This window comes from Corvus cornix, chromosome 1 (genome assembly GCF_000738735.6).
Source record: "Corvus cornix cornix isolate S_Up_H32 chromosome 1, ASM73873v5, whole genome shotgun sequence".
In the NCBI taxonomy this organism is placed as follows: domain Eukaryota; kingdom Metazoa; phylum Chordata; class Aves; order Passeriformes; family Corvidae; genus Corvus; species Corvus cornix.
Genome location: NC_046332.1, coordinates 84,292,624 through 84,313,819, shown reverse-complemented (window position 1 = coordinate 84,313,819; position 21,196 = coordinate 84,292,624). Strand labels below are relative to the sequence as shown.

Here is a 21,196-nt window from a genome sequence, read left to right as displayed (position 1 = left end):
AGTATTTTCTTTTCTTGCTGTGTCTAGGCAAGAAGTTCTCTTACCTGTCTCCAGTTTAGCACTAAAGACGCAATTCAAAAATCCTTTCACTCACGTTTATGTTGAATGGCATAAACCAACACAGTCAACATTGGCATTCTGCTTTCCACAAAGGAATAAACATTGCTTATAAAGGTCACTTGAAACAAATATTAAATAATCATATAGAAGACAGAAGGCTAACACATTCTTATTGTCATAGGTCTCTGTCCCTCTCTTGAAGGTCACCTGAAAGGTGACCTTCAAGACTAGTGCACTGAATTCAAAATTAAGTAGCAGGCTATATTTAGAATAACTAACAATGCCAGAAATTCTAAGATAATGTAATTTTTATTCAACTGCTAAACTTTCCTTAATTAAAAAAGGGTGAAAAAAAAGAAATCATACATGCCATCACTGACACACCTTTGGTATATGAATTAGAAGTGAGGGTGAAGTAAGGTCAAAGTGAATGCTTTCAGATACCACTGTATGTCATAAAGCGTGTTCAAAGAAATACCGAATTTCAGTTTCTCAAAAAAAGTTGTACACTTTCTCACTCCAAAAGATAAAAAATCTCTTTGAACATTTGCTCTATAGGTAATTTTCCTTCTTATTTTATGTTTCAAATACTTCTATTCTCAATTTTAAGCATGCTTTAAAATTGAAGCTTTAACTTGCTACTACAAAACAGCAGAAGTGCACGTGTGAACCAAGCAGAAACAACTGATCTCATCCAAATAAGAAGTCCAAAATAAACATTCTAAAGGAATTCAGGATCATCATGCAAGTATGAAAGCACCTTTTACCATATTATGTTTGAGCTAGGGAAGTTACAGCCTATTTCACTATATTTTATGTCCCCAGCTCCAGTAAAAGGTAAATTAAACCCCTTGGGGAAATGTATGTAGATCACAATTATGCAGATTAAGGAAAACAGTCTTTAAAAGTCTAATAGCATTAAATGCACCAACTTTTCACTGCATATAGTGCAGACATCTGCACTCCGTGCAAACATCGTACTTTAGCTGTGCTGTGTGCTTCAGCAAACTCATCTTTTCTTTGCACAAAGCTACCTGCACAGTCTTTTAAAACACAGAAGAAATCATCAAATATGGAACAGACTACCAAAACCCTGCTAGTTTAGTAACAGCTTCCATGTATTGCCTGCAATTTGAGTGGCTGTGAAGGTACAATTGACAACAATACCTTAATTGTATAAGAACAGAAAGACAAACCTGGACCTGCTGAAAAGCTTTCAGTCTCTTCTTGAATCTAGAAGGTAAAACAAAATCACATCCTCGAGCTAGCAATGCCAACTCCTTTCTTAGATCAGGATCTTGTCGCAAAGAAATCTCCTTTATCCTCATGCTTTCGGATTTCATATAACGTCTGTGTGTGCCAGTCCAGGCACTTGAGTCCCAGTAAATAGCAGAGCTGTTGTATTATCACACAGTGCCGCTTAAAGCAGCAGCTGCGCCCGAGTTCTGTGATATTATAAGAGCCAGCTCAGCTTCGCCCGCTCCATACATTAAAGGGAACTTGGCTGGAATAGCAAAAACAGATTAGGAAGTCACTTTGGGGACCTGCCCTTTCATCCAGGCATTCCAAAGTCTAAATGGGACAGTATGGAAAATGAAAAGCATGTTTGGAGGAGCACCTATAAAAGCAGCTTCCAATTTTAAAAAAGGCAAGCCCTACAGGAATGCAGAGAGGCCAGTTGTGGTTATTTTCTAGCTTCCTCCTCCCATCCTCCTCAGCTTTCCCTTCTGTCACAAAACACTCACTGTCTAGCTTCAAAGAAGTACCTCACCGAAGGATAAGGCTTATTACACAGCAATTAAACTCCTTTAAAACTCTTTTGTCCTTTAACAGGAACCCTATTACACTGGGAAAATGAAGGCAATGACAGAAAAAGCTTCACACAGACTTTCAGAATCACAATCACAAATAGATTTTTTTTTTTTTTATATTGATCTATAGCTAAGTTACCGTGTTGCAAGAATCTGAAAATTTAAAAGTTAAGATGGAAAGCCATAGCAGTAAGGAAGCTAATGTTACCACGCTGAAATGCTGCTTTAAATCACGTTTTACCAAAAAGTTACATTAGAAATATCAGTGATGTCACAAACTCTGAAAAAAATTGACAGGATACTTTCTTTTCTTAAATAGTTTTATAAACATTAACATCCACATACTAGATTGCACACCTGTTACATTTCACTAGTATTAGATTCAGCTACCACTCTATTTTCAGTGTATTGAATCTCAAATACATTTTATGGGGGTGGTGAGGCCAGGTTTTAGTACACATCAATATTCTTCATGGAAACAGAAATCTGATAAGGTCACTTCAATTTTCACAGAAAATTGAAGTGACCTTCAATTCCTTCTCCTTTACAGTTTTAGGTACATTAACTTATAACTAGTGGAGTTTTCACATTTTAAAAGAATATACCTTTATCATAGCAATCTTTAGGCAATGCTGCTATTTTGATGGATTTTTTTTTCAAATATCACCACTACAGTTATGAGTACGGCAATTCTTACTATTCCAAGCTGTAAACACTCTCAGCACCCCAAAATTCTCTTAAGATAGCGGTGTTGGCTATTTATTGTGAAAAACGAGGTTCACTCTCCTGTTAGAATTTAAAGAGTTTAATATAAAGACAATAAGAGACACATAAAATAAAGCAAAGGGATAACGGCCGGGTGCCTTGGCGCTCTGCCAAGAGCACGCCTGATGCCGAGGTGAGTCCTTTTTATACCATTTTTACTGTCTGTTCTCTATTCATATTAAAACTTTTCTAGGAATTGATCTGCATGGCCACTCCTTGGGTTGCCTTTTTAGAGCATGCGTAGTCTTCGGCCTTGTGGTTTTATTTCTTTTGATTCTTGGGGTTGGGCCCGCTAGGTAAGAGTCGATGGTAGGGTGGATCTCTTAATTCTCCAGACAGTCAGGGCTGATTGCAGCTTTGGCCTCTTTGCCCCCGGGCAGAGCGGTGATAAGGGCTCTCGGACCTCCTGGCCGCCCGTTCTCCGGGAGGAGTAGCCTTTGGGCCCTTTTGTTCCCTGGACAAAGTGTTGATTAGCAGCTCCTTGGGCCTCATCCTCTGTTCCCTTGGACGTTATCTTACTTGCTCACACTTGCTAACATTCTTGCTAAAACGAGAGAAAACTACATCCACACAGCAAAAAGCATTTCTAACATTATATAATATCTACTTTAATACTTTGCGAGAAGCCAATACTATAATATATGTTTATAACAATCCCCCCTTTTTCTATTTTATAAATCATTTGGCTTGAGCAATAATTCTTTTTTCTTGGCTTCTAATGTCTGTTCGTTCTTTTCACAGATCAATTTGGCTTCTTCGAGAGGGTCTTTTATATCACTTTGTCTTTTTAATACCATAATTTTTTGTGCTGTTCCAGACATAGCCAACTTTGGGTCTGTAGGCATTGCCACAACTTGCATGCCTTGAACTACGCTGGTGAATAGCCGAATAAAGCAGGGGATCAAGCAAGGGAGAAATTTTAGACCAGCTGTAGCACATAAGAGGAAGAAGCCTAGCTTCTTCCACCATTCTTTCCCCAATATGCCATCCCACCAGTTAGCAGTCATCATTGATTCCCATTTTTGGACTGGTACATGGGCTATTTTTCTGATATTGTTGGCGATATCTAGAACGGCATCCCATTGTCATCATTTTTAAACAACATCCGATGTATTGAACTTCCCGCACACCCCTTCTTCAGCCAGTAAATAGTCTAAAGCCAGCCTATTTTGATATATTGCAGCTCTGGTTTGGCGTTGCTGGCTGACTATTAATTCCATAGCCCAGCTGTTTCATTGGTTATGATTTCTACAAGGGCTTGGAGTCTGATGATACGATTCAGCATGTAAATTGGGGTTCGATATCCCCAACTTCCATCTTGTGCCCAGGTAGCTGGCCCATATGTTTCTAATATTCGTTCAGGGGGCCATTCCTCATCTTTCCATTTTTGGAATCCTCCAATTAAATCTCTTTTATTTCTTTTGAAGTCTTCATAGACAGGTATTCCTAATTGATCTCCCTCTGGTTCTGGTAAAAGGAAAAACCCTGGTTGAATGATTCCTAATGTACAACTCCCTTTCCAATGTGAAGGGAGTCTTGGGTATGCCCTTTTCCCACATATCCAAAATAAGCCATCTGGTGCTTTCAATAATCACCTTCCTTGTTGATTTATATTCTCCCAAAATTTGGATATTTCTGGGATTCCAAAATAAGGATTTTTCCTTGTGTCATTACACTGAAAGAGTCCAATTTCATTATCATATATATAGCCTTTTCCTTTTTTCTGAGCCCAATACCAAGTTGGTTTTTCTGGGACCCACCACGTTGAAGTTTTGTTGCTCACTTTATACCTTTTACAGGGAGTGTTTCCTACTTCATTAAGAAAGTTTTCCCAGTTCGCCAGAGGCATTCTTCCCCTATCACTGTTGAACTTAAAATCCACCCCTCAGGTCGGTTCCCCCCTCTTGTATTTGTCCGGTTCCATTTAAGGAGTTCTACTGGGCCTATGCTGCTACCTTTCCATGGCCATTCTTCTGTCATCAAAGCTCCTCCACAGACCCAACAGTTGGTTATGTTCCTTACCTGTCCTCTCCCCCAATTCCACAAACAGGTTTTTTCCTAACCTTGGGGTTTTTTCCTCTTTTAACTATTGTTTAAGCTTTGCATACAGGTCCTGGCGTGAGGTGAATATAGGGCGAGGTTGCTGTGCTGGCTTTGTATTTTTACTTACCACTTGTTCTTTTACCAAATCTTGGACTGTTCCCCTGGTGGCAGCTGTGAAACAAATCCATTTTTCTCCTTTTGGACAATTACTTCCTAGTCTGTTTCCACTTGTTCCCAAATTTTCTGTAATCTAATATTTTTCCCCTTTATGCATGCAAATACCTAATTTGGACGAGTCATAACAGTGACTGTTGATATGGGTATGAGTAATAAGAAAGAAGCCCCGGTGTCTTTCCATGTAGAGCTTTCGTAGCATTTGTAACATGGTCTTGCCGGTGTCCCGAAAGGGACCAGGATAAGTGACAAAAGAAGGAATAACAGAGGTCCGGCATGGCTTATACGCCCACCTCCCTTGCCTATGAGGTTGCAACCCATAGCAGGTGTATTGGATCTTCTTGGTGGCGAGTACAGTGGCCAACCCGGTCTTGCCCTCTATTTCCTTGTCACTTCCTTTGTAGCTTTTAGGCAAATTTCTTTTGGCACCCTTTTTAACTGTTTGTATCTTAGGCATTTCCCATTCAACAGGCACTGGTATTTCCCATCTGCAGAGCAAAGTTATTGCTTTTGTTGCTTATGATTTTGTCTGGATAAGGGGGTTGATTTTGTGCTTGACACCTTTTACAACTAGGGTGTCGATGATGTGAAATGCCAGTTTCCCTCCAGATTAATTACTTATATTTGACCTGGCTGGCATGCCCCGTATTAGAATGATTCAAACAGGGTATATGATGTGGCACTGATGGAAGTTGTGATTCTCCCCCTTCTCAATACAAATCACAGGCTAGAATCAGAATATGAGAGTTCCCTGTTTGATACAGTCCCAACCCTTCCTGTTTGAAGTGAGAATATTCTTCTCCAAGATGTCCCAGAATTTGTCCAGGGGTCACTGATATAAATTTGGCTTTTACTTCTCAGTTAGGTGTGATTCTTTGCATATCCCTTGGATTATTTAGATTGTTCTAGTTCGTTGCCACTGGCCTCCGTTTAAGAATCAATTTGGTGTCACCTGGTTTGGATATTACAGTCCACTCTTCAGGTTCTTTTACAGGTCCTTTGATTCTGCTGGCATGGATCCACCCTCGTTCCTTGGTCCGGATTGCGGCCTCAGTCGTCAGCAGTACCTGAAAAGGACCCTCCCATTGTGGAGTCAAAGATTGTTCTTTCCATGTTTTTACAGTACCCATTCCCTGGTGGATATTATGAATTTTGAACTCTAAAGTTGTGGTTTGAGGGATCATTCCTTTCAGCCTCAAATTTTCAAGTGTTCTGGCAATTGTGGTGACATATTTTTGACACTTGCTTCTCCACTTCATAAGTGGCTGTTTCATGTTGAGTGGTAAGGAAGGGTAATCGAACATCATCTCATAAGGAGATACTCCCAGGTCTGACCTGGGCTGTGTTCGGACTCTCAACAGAGCCAAAGGTAAGCATTTACCCATGACATTTGAGTTTCAATCATTAATTTTGTTAAAGTTTTTTCAAAGTCTGGTTCATTCTTTCTACTCGGCCTGAACTTTGTGGGTGCCAGGGGTATGTAATTCCCATTTTATCCCCAAGGCTTGAGTTATTTGTTGTAAGACTTTGGATGTAAAATGTGTTCCTCGATCTGAGTCTATTTTATTAACCATTCATATCTGGGAATAATTTGTTCCAGAAGGGTTTTGCATACTATGTTAGCTGTAGCTCTAGTAGCAGGAACTGCTTCTACCCAATGAGTTAGATGGTCTACTATTACTAGGAACTTCCATCTTGTACTTGAGGAAGTTCAGTGAAATCTACTTGGATACTTTGGAATGGTCGCAGAGCTAACTCGCGGCCTCCTAATGTTGTTTTTCTCATTATTTTCCTATTCACTCTTTGGCAAGTTATACAGTTCCCAGTTATTTGTTTTGCTACCCCAAAGATTCCAATACACCCATAATTTCTCAGAAAATGATCACACAAAGCTTGAGTGCCCCAATGAGTTTTTTGATGCATATCTTCTAATATTCTCTTAGTGAGTGGCTTATTAAGTAACTGTCTCCCATCAGGGAGTTTCCATTTTCCAGATTGATCTTGTTCTCCCCCTATCTTAAATAATTCTTTTCTTCTTTTTACTAAATTTGGGGATTTCCAATTCTCCCCTTTCTGGGGTCAGGATTAACATAATTCGTTTAGTCCCATTTTCTGCTGCATCTTTGGCTTCTTGGTCTGCTAGATTATTCCCTCTTATTTCTGGGGTCATCCCTTTTTGGTGTCCTTTGATATGCACTACAGCTATTTCTTCAGGCAATTTTAATGCCTCAACACTTCTGAAATCAGGCCTTCATGTATCAGTTCCTTCCCCTTTGAATTTAGTAAACCCCTTTCTTCCCAGATCTTTCCAAAGGTATGTATTACCCAAAGGCATACTTTGAATCAGTATAGATGGTCCCCTTTTTGTGTGCTAAATGCTCCAGTGCTCTTTTAGAGCGTATAATTCACAAGATTGCGCGACCAATTTGAAGGTAGTTTTCCTTTTTCGATGGTCTGCATATTTATCCCATCGACTAAGGCATATCCTGACATTCTTTTTCCTTGCAAGCATCTGGATGAACCATCCACATATATTCTTTCCCCTTCTAAGAGGGCTTGTTTCTAGATCTTCCGAACTTTTGTTTGGTATTGAATAATTTCAAGCAATCATGTGCCAGGTCATCTTTTGGTTCTCCATACAGGAATTGGGCCGGATTGAGGCTTTTGCTTGTTTCTATAGTTAGATCATTACTGTCAATCAGAATTGCTTCATATTTTAGTATCCTGGAGTCTGTTAACCATTTTTCAGCTTTTTGATTTAGCACATTTCGGACGCATGGGGTGTGTATACAATCAGTTTACTTCCAAAGGTGAGCTTACGGCTCTCCTCCACCAAAATAGCAGTAGCTGCTATGGCTTGAATGCATACTGGCCAGCCACGGCTTACTGGGTCCAATAGTTTAGATAAATAAGCTATTGGTCTTCTCACCCCTCCCCATTCCTGGACTAATACACCATGAGCTACTCCATTTTCTGCATTCACATATAAATGAAAGGGTTTTTCTAGTGAGGGTAAGCTTAGGGCTGGTACCGAGGCTAGTTTCAACTTCAGTTTTTCTAATTTATTATCATCATTTTGGTCCATTGTATATTGTCTCCCCCTGTTAATTTTTCATATAAAAATTTTACTGCTTGTGTATATCCTCAATCCATAGTCTGCAATATCCCAGTAGCCCCAGCAGTCTCCTAACCTCCTTTTTTGAAGAGGGAGGAGGGAGGGATAAAATCCCTGTAATTCTTTCAGGACTTAGTTTTCGGCTACCTTTGCTTATCAGGTGGCCAAGATATTTTACTTCTGATTCCACAAACTGTAATTTCCTTTTTGATGCCCTTAGTCCCTTTTCCCCAAGAAAATTTAGAGCCTGGCAAATCCATGCCTCATCAGACCCACATTTTGGCCAGTACACATGATCAGATCTGATTTCCTTTTTTACCCACTCTTTCATGCAGAATTGAATCATTTTTACTTTATCTTTTCCTTTTGTGGAAGGATCAGTTTCTCAGTTCGCGAGTTTGACCCCAAGGGGACTGTCTTGGGGTATCTCCTCTGGCACTCTTGAACTTATTTTACTAGGTAGTGGTCCCATTTTTCCAGTTCTCTATTCCAACTTACTCAAAATACCAATTTATCCCCCCCCCTTTGAAATACTAATTCATTTCTTTAAAACACCAATCTTCACTGCTGTAATGTACTACCTACTCTTTCACAGTACAAAAAACAAAAAAAAATTTATTACAGCCCGCCTCCCCAAAAACAAAGTTAACTTCTAATTACACAGTCTTTCATTCACACATTCACTCCTTTTTGATATTTGTTCACTCACTCATTCTTACTCACAACAGAATAATAAGGTACCTCTTTCAAGTCACTTGTTAGTATCCACCATGGGTATGAAATAATCCTAGGATTCTGGGTGCTCTTGGATTTCCCTCAACCCAGCACTGTTAGCATCCAACCCCAACTCCTCTTGGGGTACTTTTAGATCCTGGGTGCTCTTGGAGTTTTCCTCAGCCCAGCACTGCTAGCATCCAACCCCAACTTCTCTTGGGGTACTTTTAGACCCTGGGTGGTCTTGGAGTTTTCCTCAACCCAGCATATGGGGGGTGTAGCTCCCACTTTGCAACCCCTTCCCTGGGGACCCGTCCCAGTCACCCCCGGGAGATTCTTTCACTCCTCTTATCTCTCGCTTCGTCTCCTCGCTGGCCGCTGTTCTCGCGAACAAGACGGAACCGCAGCACTCAGAGACTGCCACACTCGCTTCGCAGATCTGGGGCAACCAGTCCGCGTCTCATTCACACACACTCATCTCCCGTAACCACCCCCTTTTTGTTTGGACAATACTTACCAGTCCTGTTGCTTTTCCAGTGTCTGTGGGATTTTTGTCGAGAGCTCTCTCTTTTATTTGCTTTATTTTTGTGTCTTTCTTGTCCTCCGGGTGTTGCCCTGCTGCCACCAACCGCGCCAGAGGATGCTAAGCAAGGTCCTGCCAATTTGGGCAGGGGGCGCCTTACCCTTTGCTTCTTGAATCCTCCCACGCTTTTCAGAGGCGAGGTGTAGATCCCGGGCGAGGCCCCAATTGTGAAAAACGAGGTTCACTCTCCTGTTAGAATTTAAAGAGTTTAATATAAAGACAATAAGAGACACATAAAATAAAGCAAAGGGATAACGGCCGGGTGCCTTGGCGCTTTGCCAAGAGCACGCCTGATGCCCGAGGTGAGTCCTTTTTATACCATTTTTACTGTCTGTTCTCTATTCATATTAAAACTTTTCTAGGAATTGATCTGCACGGCCACTCCTTGGGTCTGCCTTTTTAGAGCATGCGTAGTCTTCGGCCGTGTAGTTTTATTTCTTTTGATTCTTGGGGTTGGGCCCGCCAGGAAAGAGTCGATGGTAGGGTGGATCTCTTAATTCTCCAGACAGTCAGGGCTGATTGCAGCTTTGGCCTCTTTGCCCCCCGGGCAGAGCGGTGATAGCGGCTCTCGGACCCTCCTGGCCACCCGTTCTCCGGGAGGAGTAGCCTTTGGGCCCTTTTGTTCCCTGGACAAAGTGTTGATTAGCAGCTCCTTGGGCCTCATCCTCTGCTCGATTGGAGGTTATCTTACTTGCTCACACTTGCTAACATTCTTGCTAAAACGAGAGAAAACTACATCCACACAGCAAAAAGCATTTCTAACATTATATAATATCTACTTTAATACTTTGCGAGAAGCCAATACTATAATATATGTTTATAACATTATTATCTGTACTTTGTCATGCACAAGTTTAGTTACTAACAACAAAAAAGAAAGATCTGGCCAATCCTACTCAGTTTTCATCCCTCATAAATGAAATAAGGCCATCTTCCTGATTACACAAAGATGTACACAGCCCAAAACAACTTTTTCACCACTAAGGGATTTCTTTTACTGGATGTCACTATTTTACTCCCATATAATCTTTAGCCCTATTTATCCATTCATAGCCATTCTGTAACATAACACTATATTAAAACCCCACAGTAAATATCCTTGTTCAATTAAGAAAAAGAAACTATGAAAAAGTACTAGTGAAACATGATTTGTCTTAATTGGATCCTTTTTTAGTTTATCTCACACTGCTCGAAAGTAAATGATGATAAAACACCTGCTTTCTTGGTTTTAATTTAGTATCCAGTCCTGTCCCCGCCTCCTGCTTCTTTATTGCAACTTGTTATGAAGATATTTATTTCTTTCGGAAGTGGGAAAACAAGAAAGGAATTGACAAGGCAAGAGTCAGACATGTTGTGGTTGGCATGACCAGACTATCCAACTGCATTGAGCAAATCTGGCTGTCACTCACTGTCCTTCAGGAAGACTAAATCAACTAACCTGGGATAAACCTTGGCCACAGGGAAGTCAGCAGAAAACTGGGCATGCAGTACACAAGCAGCATGCCTGGAACTTGAGATGAAGGACTGAGGTGTTAGAGTAGGAGAGGAATTCTGCTGTGGCAACAGATAACTGTTCCAGACCAAAATCTGGAAGGTCAGGAAGGTTGTATTGCAAGGCAGATTGTGTTTCAGATTAGGCAGAGTAGGCCTTACTTGAGGTAAGGAAAGGTATCTTCTCACCTAAATTGCTTTTATTTTCATCCTTTTCAACCAGATGATGCACTCCCATTTGTTGCTACACTCAGTCCTATTTGATGTGGCTGTATTATGTCATTAAGATGGTGGACTGTCATATGGAGAGCTAACCTAAAACTGAAGTGCGAGTCTGGAAGCTAAAAGGCCTGGAGCTCCTGAACCTGCTGGAGGAGCCTCAGTAACAAAGAAGTGCTCTGAACTCCACTTTGGAAAGAGTTGTGTACTTCCCCCCTTTATTCAAACGGAACTCAGAATCCATCATAATTTAACCAGCAAACCAGGTTCAGTATTTTGAATATTCTGCATTCCTTTGTCATAATAAAATCTTAATTACTTCATTGCCCAAGGTAGGTGTTCAGTGAACCCCATTGTTAGACTACTACTGTTTTAGCACTACGGCTTCCAACCTAGTGGTTGTTTCCATACCTGGATGCAGAATATTTGTTGTTTGTAGGTTGCAATACATGAACAATCTCTGTGCAACTGAGTAAACTTAAGTACACTGGCAGCTACTAATCACATCATTTTCACCATCTAAATGGAAAAGGAGTTTGTATTGCCACATTTAGAGATTGAGCATTTATAAAGCAATGTGGTCAAGAATCCCCTAAGATCTGTTTTAATCTTTTCAGTCATGAACTAACACAGGGAAAGGGGAAAGTCAGCTTTCATCCAGACTGAACTTGAAGTGTTCAAGTATAATGTTACATTTATTTTAAATCTGAATTCTCCCCAGTGAAAGATAAGGCAAAATCCTTTACTGGGTGAAGCGCTGGATGCCAGCCATGAAGCTGTTCAAGTATCCTGGCAGTTTATTATTAGCTAGATAAACAAACAGAGGGGAAGATGCATGCTCAGAGCTTCCTTCCAAAGCTAAAGATACACACTATGAATGGATCAGACTCAAGGGACTGTGGCCAAAGAGTTTTACCACTTTTAACAGAGATCTGAACATACACAAGAGTAACACAAAACAAGTAACACAGTATTCTGGGTAATGTAGAGGAAATACAACCTTTAGAATACTTTAAAAAAAACCCATAAGTATTTGCCTAGCAAACCAGAATTTCTTGTCAGAAGCATATACCAACAGTATATTAAAGTCTTAAGAGATGATGTGGAAGTGACCTCAAACCTTTGGAAAAAGCATCCCAGCATTACAGGAGGCCTCCAAGAAAATAATTTTCAGCCATATAAAACTTTTAGTTGCTGGAGTCTAGTCTTCAATCCAGTAACACATGAACCAAGATGACAGAAAGCCTGTCTGGCTTTTGGAAGAAGTTTAAACAAGGCTGAATAGCCAAACAGCATGAAACCCAATTGCATCCCTCAGCCTGTGATGGTGCAGAAATTAAGAGTGGCTCCTGGGTTAACTGTGGAAAGAAAACTGTTCTATCTCCAAATCAGCCAATGTAAAGGGTTGTTATGCAACTAGTGCAACCCTTTACAAAAGTAACTTAATAGTGAGGGGCAGAACACAGCAGTTAAGAGAAGATAATTAAGGCAAGGTAGCACCTTTTCAATATAGAAAAAACACGTAGCAGCATGACTAAGGTAGTATTAAAGATATATTCCAGAGGTTTAAAGTGGAAAGAAGGCATTAGTAAAAACAAATCGTTCAGGAAGATATACAAAAAGTCAATCAGCTAACAATGCTTGCTAAAACACAGCTACTATGAGGCAGGAAATACAAAGAAGAAATTACATAAACATAATTAGTAGAAGACAAATGAAAGCAGCAATTCTTTGCTAGACTAAGAAAGCAAGCAAAACCAAATCAAACCAAAAAACCCTGAAATGCTGAGTTCTTTTTTCATGACTAGACTCTCACCATTATTTAATGCTATCAAGAATTATTTCTAAACTAGATAGTCCATACCTGGCCTTTGCTATACTGAAAGATCCTGAAATGAATTTCTTGCTAGCAACTTTCCATTTTTAACTGCTCTGCATGAGAAGAGAACAAGAAGACAATGCATTTGTGAGCTGAACAGAATAACAAAGTAGGACTATCCATCCCTAACTCTCCTTTGGATGGGAGTCATCCATTTTCAGTAGTACACTGACTTTGGGCATTTAATAGATTTTTCTCATAACATGGCTTGCTGACAAATCCTGTGCAGCCATTGACTAGGTCCAACAGTGGACAAAGTAGTTCACTGGATGAGCTGCATTTATGGTTTTGTACTGAAGTAAGCCCATACATACTTTTGGCCTCAAGTTTATTTCTTGCCGACAGAGTAAATGCAAGGCATATGACGAGGTTCTCAAAAAATATAACACAGGTTCTCAAGCATCACTGAATGCAAAAAAAGAGAGAAGGCTATCTCCTCTATATCAATAGCTCATTTCCTCACAGATTGAACACCTGTTAAAAGAATGCACTGTTTAAATGACTGATGTAAAAGCTATAATTAAGTCTACATGTTTTAAAAGGCTGGACAGAGAAGCAACTGGAAGTAAGTAATGATCTTATATAGCTTTGAAGTTTTTTTGGTTTGCTTTTAAGCATCAGTTACTCACAAAGGAGTGACTGTGATTAATAAATGTCATAATTCAAAATTGAATTAATTTTAATTGTCCTGTGTCAGGACTCAGGTGAACTTCAAACTTGAAGAAAGCCACACAATTCTGAATTCCATTTCTCAGTACTAGAAATACCAAAAACTCTTAAGACTGGATGCAGCATATAAAAAATATGAGCTTCCAGTAGGACACAAATGCAACTGCAGCTTTGAAGGAGGACAAAAGTTCACTATCTCTTTTAATAAAGCACAAAGTGTAAACAAAATCAATACAACTGCTAACAAAAGTAACATTTATATGCCAGGATAACAAGATACAGTTAGAATAAAGAGTACTATCAAAACCCTACAACAGTGAATAACTTTCAGTTTCTCAATTATAAATAAAAAGAACAGCTAGTCCTCTATTCAGGATAATGGTTCTTCTATTCCAAGCTATTCAGTACAGCAAAACTTAAGATGAATAACACAACATACTACCAGTGCTGCTTATGCTGCCTACTATTATTTCACCCCACTCAAAACTAATAATGATTTTATAGGAGCACCTATAGCTGCACTCTTCCAGACCTTAATATGAACTTTTGGCTGCCCTTCCTTTGTTGGCACCATAGAAGGAGCTTTATTGAGATCACACTAATGCTGACATCTCTCATAGTACCCTGTTATCGCTGTAAAAGTACATCAGTTTGATACCAGGTTATTTACAGTCTCCCTTTAAGTCACGGGCTTGAGCTGAAAGCCATGCCCACCATCCTCCCCACTTAGTGATAGGACATGGCACTACTAACACTATCTTTGCATAATATAGAGTTAGGGGGTGCCTGTGTTAGACCACACTCAGTCCACACAGCGCAGCCTGGTGTGCAGTGCAATGCTAACACAGCTCACATAACCCAGGCTCTGGTGTTAACAGTGCTTCTGGTATGAAAGTGTACAGGGTAGCAATTCAGAGCAGACACCTAATAAGATGATGGTATCAGCCCAGCTACCCTTTATCTCAAGCCCTCAGAATTAATTTGTTTCAAAAAGCACCTATTAAGTGTTACTCAGACTTCAGTCAATGTTAAAAGGTTTCATTCTAGCCTCCCTTTAAACTAAAATGGATCGCAGCAGTACTACTATGTTTAAATCAAGTAACTGCTTACAAAAACTTGGCAAGAACATTATTGAGGAAAAAAAAGCTAAGCAGATACGTATTAAAGCAGTAAAAAATGTTCAGGTTTTAGAAATAGGAGGAAATGAGCTTTAATTGTCACAGGATAACAAGGAGGAACAGTGAAACCACTCCAAAAAGTACCTTTATATCAAAGGTTGACCCTGCAGAGAAACGGAAAATAACTTTGAAGTATTTCTGATTGTATCACATTCTCTCTGCACCACCACCCCACAAAATGCCCATAGGGAATTCTGTGATTTTTTTCCCCAGATGCTTTGCACACCAGCTGGGTTAGGATTAAACATCTTGCCTGTGGCACCTTTTAGGCCTTGAGGACCGGCAGTTTTTGACAATGTGATGAACAGTGTACAATTGTGTATACCCCATGTGTTTAGGATAAACTAGAGTCCCAGAAAAACTGTTAAATCTGTGTTCAGCAGTGATAAGGGTTAGAAGAAATCTACTACAGCTATTCTTCAAGTTTGAAAGTTACAGGTCCAGAATTTCTTCAATACACTCAGAAAATATTTGAGACTTGAATGTTGAAATTTTTTTATGTCTCTAAATTTCTGTTTTTTGAAGTATTTAGTGCATACAAATCACAGGCCTACTTGCAGAATACCAAATGCTAGCAAGCACTTCACATCACATAACAACAGTGACCAGAACTCTGCAATTATGTTTATACAATGGGTACAATCAGATATCCACCTCACTGTGAATGACACCATGCAAGGGAAGCAAAATACCTTCCCTAAAGGAAAAAAACAATTCCTAAGCAAACATTATTTTGTTTTCATTTGCAGTAAAAGTGCAGTTATTATTTTGTTTTCATTTGCAGTAAGATGAATTTTCATGGTAGAGTTCTGATTAGATTTTAAAATGTGCTGTGGATTAAGTCAACAGTTTAGTCTTAACATGGCTTTAAGTGACCTGTCCAGATGAAAAAATTCCATAAAGACTATGTAGGTTCTTTCATTATTGGAGAAAGTACTTTTTTGACTTGCTAATCAGGGGAGGGTTTCAACTATCTTGAAAGACAGCAAATTCTCCTCTGACAAAACATTAGTGTTTCAGCAAAATACATGGCAACTTCTGAATTTTGGATAGAAGTATAAGCCGCAGGCTTCAATTACAAGCTAATCTCTGGAAAAAAGAAAAGACCCCCTTGAATACAATAGCTGACAGCTACAGTACTCCTAATGCTGTTTAATGGTTGCCATCAGCACACAAACTTATTTTGCTCATATGCTACTGTTTAAAGTATCAAAGATTAAATATCTAATTAAATTCTAATTAAGAGTGCTTCCCTTTCAGACGAGCATGTTCTGCTAATAAGTACAGAAACCTGTAGCATGAAAATGTTGTTTTCCTACACATTGATATTTACTTCCTGGTAATTACTTGAGGATGGTAGTTTAATGTTATCAGCTTTTTTGTTTGGTGTCCTCCAAAAATGTTGCAGGAATGTTTTAAGAAACAGGAAAAGGCATACAGCAACCTTACCCATAATCAAATGTAGTGATTTAGCTCAGTGATACTGAAAATGTACCATGCCAAAATAAGTTAAATGTTTGTATGCTGCCCTATGAGCCTTCCAGTGCACAATAAGAAAAGGTTTAGTAAGATGCTTAAGTTGACATATGTAGTCCAAAAAGAAAGAATTCTCCAGTTCTATGGCTGGATGTAAAAGCCTTTTCCTAATAACACCCTCATGCGCACAGAGCTAAGCACATTAACTTCTACCATTTTCGAGGACTGCTATTTAGAATTTAATCTGTATTAGCTTGTACTATAGGTCCAGTATCTGAAACATTTTCTCCCATATATAGAAACAAGATGAGAGCCTCTAACTTACTTAAAACTCATATGAGGTAGGTAAAACCATTGTGGCTTGATCTGAGAAACATAGTAAGATGCACAACAGCACATGCATTAGTTTTGACACTGCATGAGGTAGTTTGTGGAAGAAAGGGGGGTACATTGTGGAAGAAAAAGAAAATACACTGTCATGGCAGAACATGCAGATCTTGGTGATATTTAAGAGCTGATGCCAGCTGCAAATGCAATTTACACTTAGAGATTAAGAAACTTTTGGATGAAGCTTCAGTTCAGCTGAATAGTAAAGCCATAAATAAATTTCTCATTGCTTAGAAATTCCCTTTCCCCAACCTTCTCAAGCAACCAACAACCTAACTCCTCTAGGTTCTCTCTCAGCACTATACAAACAATTCCAATTAAGTCAAGAATGTTACTCTTCATTAGTCTCTTCTAGTTCTTCTTTACGAGATTTACCTAAAGCAATCAACCAAGACACACGAAAATACAGTACACAAGTTAGCGATCAAGTATAGCAAATAACAGTGGGTTTTAATGAAAACTCTTCCTCTGCTTGCTTTTATCTGATACAAGAATAAACTGAGCATCTGCTGACTGACTTTCTGCATTTCACTAGAACAGGAAATATAACAGTGTGAACAACAACAACAAAAGTAAATCAATTGTCATGCCCTGCTGTCTGGCTGGTGATTATACATAAATACAAGTCCCCATTATTGTAAAATCAATCTAGACAAACACTAGACTGGACATGTGACATTTTGGAGCTAAGAAGTTGTCAAACTAGATTTGAAAATTAGTATTTATGAAACCAAGAGATCACTTCAGATTAAACGTTTAAGCGCAAAACAGTAGTCATGCTGTTACTCTTGTGGGTTGAAGGATAAGTCTATACACTCAATGCATATCAACAACAAACAAAAATTAATTTATACTCTTACACATCCTCAGCTTTATCCTCTCTACCCTTACCAAACTGAGGTTTCTCTGGGATACCAGGTTTGTCCACTGTAATAAGTTAGATACCAAAGTATGCAGAGTGACTGGGAGTTACAACCTCTTACAATTTTCCAGTATTTTTAAAATATATGAATTTATAGTCCTATAGCACAAACAGCATAGTAACTCTTTGAAGTCCTTATGAATCTCCTGAAGTTCAACAAGGCCAAGTGGAAGCCTTGTTCCAAGTGGAACTGCATCTGGGACAAGGAAATCCCATGCACAAATACAGGCTGGGCGGAGAATGGATTGAGAGCAGCCCGGAGGTGGAGGTCTTGGGGATGTTGCTGGATGAAAAGCTCAACATGACCCAGCAATGTGCACTCACAGCCCAGAAAGCCAACTGTGTCCTGAGCTGAATCAAAATCAGTGCAGCCAGCAGGGCAAGGTTGGTGATTCTGCCCTCCGACTCTGCTCTGGTGAGACCCCAGCTGGAGTGCTGTGCCCAGCTCTGGGGTCCTCAGCATAAGAAGGACGTAGACCTGCTGGAGCAAGTCCAGAGGAAGGCCACAGAGATGATCAGAGGGCTGAAGTGCCTTGCCAAAGAAGACAGGCTGAGAGTTGGGGTTGTTCTACCTGGAGAAGAGGAGGCTCTGGGGAGAACTTAACAGCAGCCTTCCAGTAATTAAAGGGGGCCAACAAGAGAGCTGGAGAGGGACTTGGTACAGGGGCATGTAGTGACAGGACAAGGGGGAATGGCTTTAAATGGAAAGGGTAGGTTTAGATCAAATATTAGGAAGAAATTATTCAAATTCTTTACTATGGGGGTGGTGAGACACTGAAAGAGGTTGCCCAGATAAGCTGTGCCTCTCCCACCCCTGGGAGTGTTCAAAGCTAGGTTGGATGGGGTTTTGAGCAACCTGGTCTAGTGGAAGGTGTCCCTGTCCATGGCAGAGGGATTGGAACTAGATGGTCTTGAAGGCCCCTTGCAGTCCAAACCATTCTATAATTCTATGGCTGTTGATCATACAAAAGCAATGCTTACTTTTGTCTGTCACCACAATATTTTCTATCCAGTTTTGTTATTACAATTTACAAAAAGAGCTAGAGACTAGATTGAGTTGAATTGCAAGCTTAAAAAGAATATTTCAGGTTGGGGGCAGGGTTGCTATCCTTGCATAGAGGGCATTGTCTGTTATAAATGAAGACCCCATTAGGAAGGAAGTGCTGAATGTACCATGCAGTACCAAAACAATTAGTTTGTTAATATGCAGATGCAGTGGAGCCAAATTTGAGTCTTGTACTAACAACAGTGCCTGGTATCATTAGACAAAGGAATATTTGCAGTCAAGGCAGTATGTTATAAAAGGAACACAAACACAAGGACTTAAATTCATCCCCAATTAGATGGCAAGGAGCCAAGATAATCTTATGGAAGCTTAGGCCACCTATCCACTGATATTAACGACACACAAACATTGATATGTTCAGTGCTGCTGCTTCACTCCACTCCTGATACCTCCTCTGGGGGAAATACTTACTTACATAATTCACCAATACCACAAACACAAAATTCATTTCCATTTAAACAAATAAATCTAATAACAAACTTACTTCTTTGGTCCCTGAGGATCGACGTGTTGCTCTAACATTAGAAGTGTTCGTTGACCTAGCTGGAGTTGCCGATGGAAGAGTAGTAGAAAGTTGAGGAGGACTGAAAGACATCAAAGGCAATCTGGTATCTCCTAATATACACTGCTTGGAATTGGAATTTTTACTGTTGAAACTCTCATTTTTACTGTTTCGTGAATCTGCGTTACCAAACTCTGTTTTCTCCTTATTCTTGATTCTTCTCAAGCAGTCCTTTAGTGTTAGCCGAGTAGCAGGCTGACTCAACCAGCACAAGAAGAGTTCATCCACCTTCATTTTCACTGCAGGTTGCAGAACTTTTCCAGGTGACATTCTCTTCCAGTTTCCCTATTCTGTTGGGTCAAATTCAAAGTAAAGATTTGACAATCATATAAATATTCCACTCGACTTTCAGTGTTTCACAGGCATTATTTAACAAAGTATTGATATTTATTCCCTCAAGATACCAACATGAGTTGGGAGTTATATTTTAACATGCGACTTCAACAACATTTTACAAGTGTAAGCCATAAACCAGAGTCAATTCCAATACCTTCTTCTAAACAATGGATAACTTCTTTTAAAAGCATATTGTGTAAATGATGGAGACTGGAGAAAAAGAAATTGCACTTGGGCTTTCTCAAAGAGATAGCTAACAAATATTACAAGTATCGTCTATGAATAAGTGTTAAAAACACATGTATTAAGATGAATAAGACTTGAAAATACTTATAATTGAACATGCTAAGAACTAAATGTCTAAGCAGTTTATGCTAAGCCCTGGTGATAGAAGAAATAAGATTTAATAAGAAGTTTTTCAGTCAAGAGATTTAGAACTAAGACTGAATGCTCCATTTTCATTCTGAGGTTGTGCTACGGATTTAAAATCTTGCATCCCCCCATGTGAGTGATTCCCAAAGCCCTGTCATTTGATATTTTAAAACATGTTAAAATGTTATACTTGACATTCACTTTTTCAGTTTTACCAAACCAATGTAACTCAAGAATTGGGACAGTATGATTTCAGGTTCAGTTATTCACCTGAAACAAACAGGGTTTTTTTTTTTTTTTTTTTTGTATTAGAGAGACAGAGGACTGGAATGAAACACTGAGAACAGAACTCAAGTTACTATCAAGATTTTCGGCATCCAATTACTTCATGATTTGATACAATTCAAATAAAACCTATGCTTCCTCATGTTTGTGTTTTTTTAAAGCCCTTCGCAGGATTTGATCTATATGCATGAAGCATATGATAAAAAATAGAGGATTCTCGCTCTTAAATGTCTCTTCTAACCTAAATGATTCCATAGGCAAATACTTGGCTGAAAAGCCTTAAGACAAGCACCTCAATTTGGAAACGAGTAATACCTAGCAAACGAACATCCTATTAAAACCTAAAGCCCATCCTCGTCCCACGGCAGAACTAGAAGCCTTTTAACACTGCACCACTTAAAACTTTCCAAATCGCTGTAACTTCGCAGTGCAGTTAGTCCGTTCTGAAACTGAAGACCACCTCCTTTCCCTACTTTTTTCAGCTCAACACTTTCACGGCGCTGGCGGCCGTGCCCAGCCAGCCTCAAGCGCCATTCGCCTGGAAAGAAACGGTCCTGGGGAAGGGCCAGCCCGGCACCGCCCCGGGCACGGGGAGCCGGCACCGCCGCTATAGGCTCGCTCCCTTCGGGCGGGCGCCGCGCTTCGCCCCACAGAAGCAGCTCAGAAACGACGCGGCTCCGCACCGCGGGAGAGACGCGCTCACCGGCCCCGCTCCGCCACCGCCCCTTCCCGCCGCCGCCGCCGCCTTCAAATGCGCGCCTCCTTCCGGCCCGGCCCGGCCCGGCCCGCCCGCCGCCATCTCGCGAGAGCTCCTCCCTTCCGCCCCGCGGGACGCGGACGCCGGTCGCCATGGCGACGGGCCGCTGCCACGCTGCCCGAGCCTCCGCTGTGCCGCCGCCGCCGCCACCTGGGCCCGACTTAGAGCTCTGACAAGGCCCCGGCGTCTCACAGGCTGCTCCCCACTGACTGGTTCTCTGAGAGGAGCTGGCAAAGTGTTGAAGGGGCAGAGTATCTCCTCAACAAGTTTGCTGATGACACAAAGCCGGGAGGAGTGGCCGATACCCCAGAGGGCTGTGCAGCCCTTCAGAC

The 21,196-nt window shown here is 40.4% G+C and overlaps 1 protein-coding gene across 3 annotated transcripts in view; it reads right to left on the bottom strand.

Moving 5' to 3' along the window:
• The window catches only part of PPP2R3B (protein phosphatase 2 regulatory subunit B''beta), a 50,583-nt gene extending 29,743 nt beyond the window's left edge, over positions 1–20,840 (bottom strand). The window contains exons 1-2 of one of the 3 annotated variants that reach the window (XM_010394169.4): positions 20,811–20,840; positions 19,037–19,404 (exon numbers count right to left, since the gene is read on the bottom strand). In XM_010394169.4, coding sequence (XP_010392471.1) covers positions 19,037–19,384 — 348 coding nt within the window. In that variant the 5' untranslated portion in view covers positions 19,385–19,404; positions 20,811–20,840. Of the gene's footprint in view, positions 1–1,256; positions 1,727–19,036; positions 19,405–20,790 lie in introns of those variants that run through there. The other 2 variants (XM_010394170.4, XM_010394171.4) reach the window with 2 other exon arrangements.
• Between the last annotated feature and the right edge of the window lie 356 nt (positions 20,841–21,196).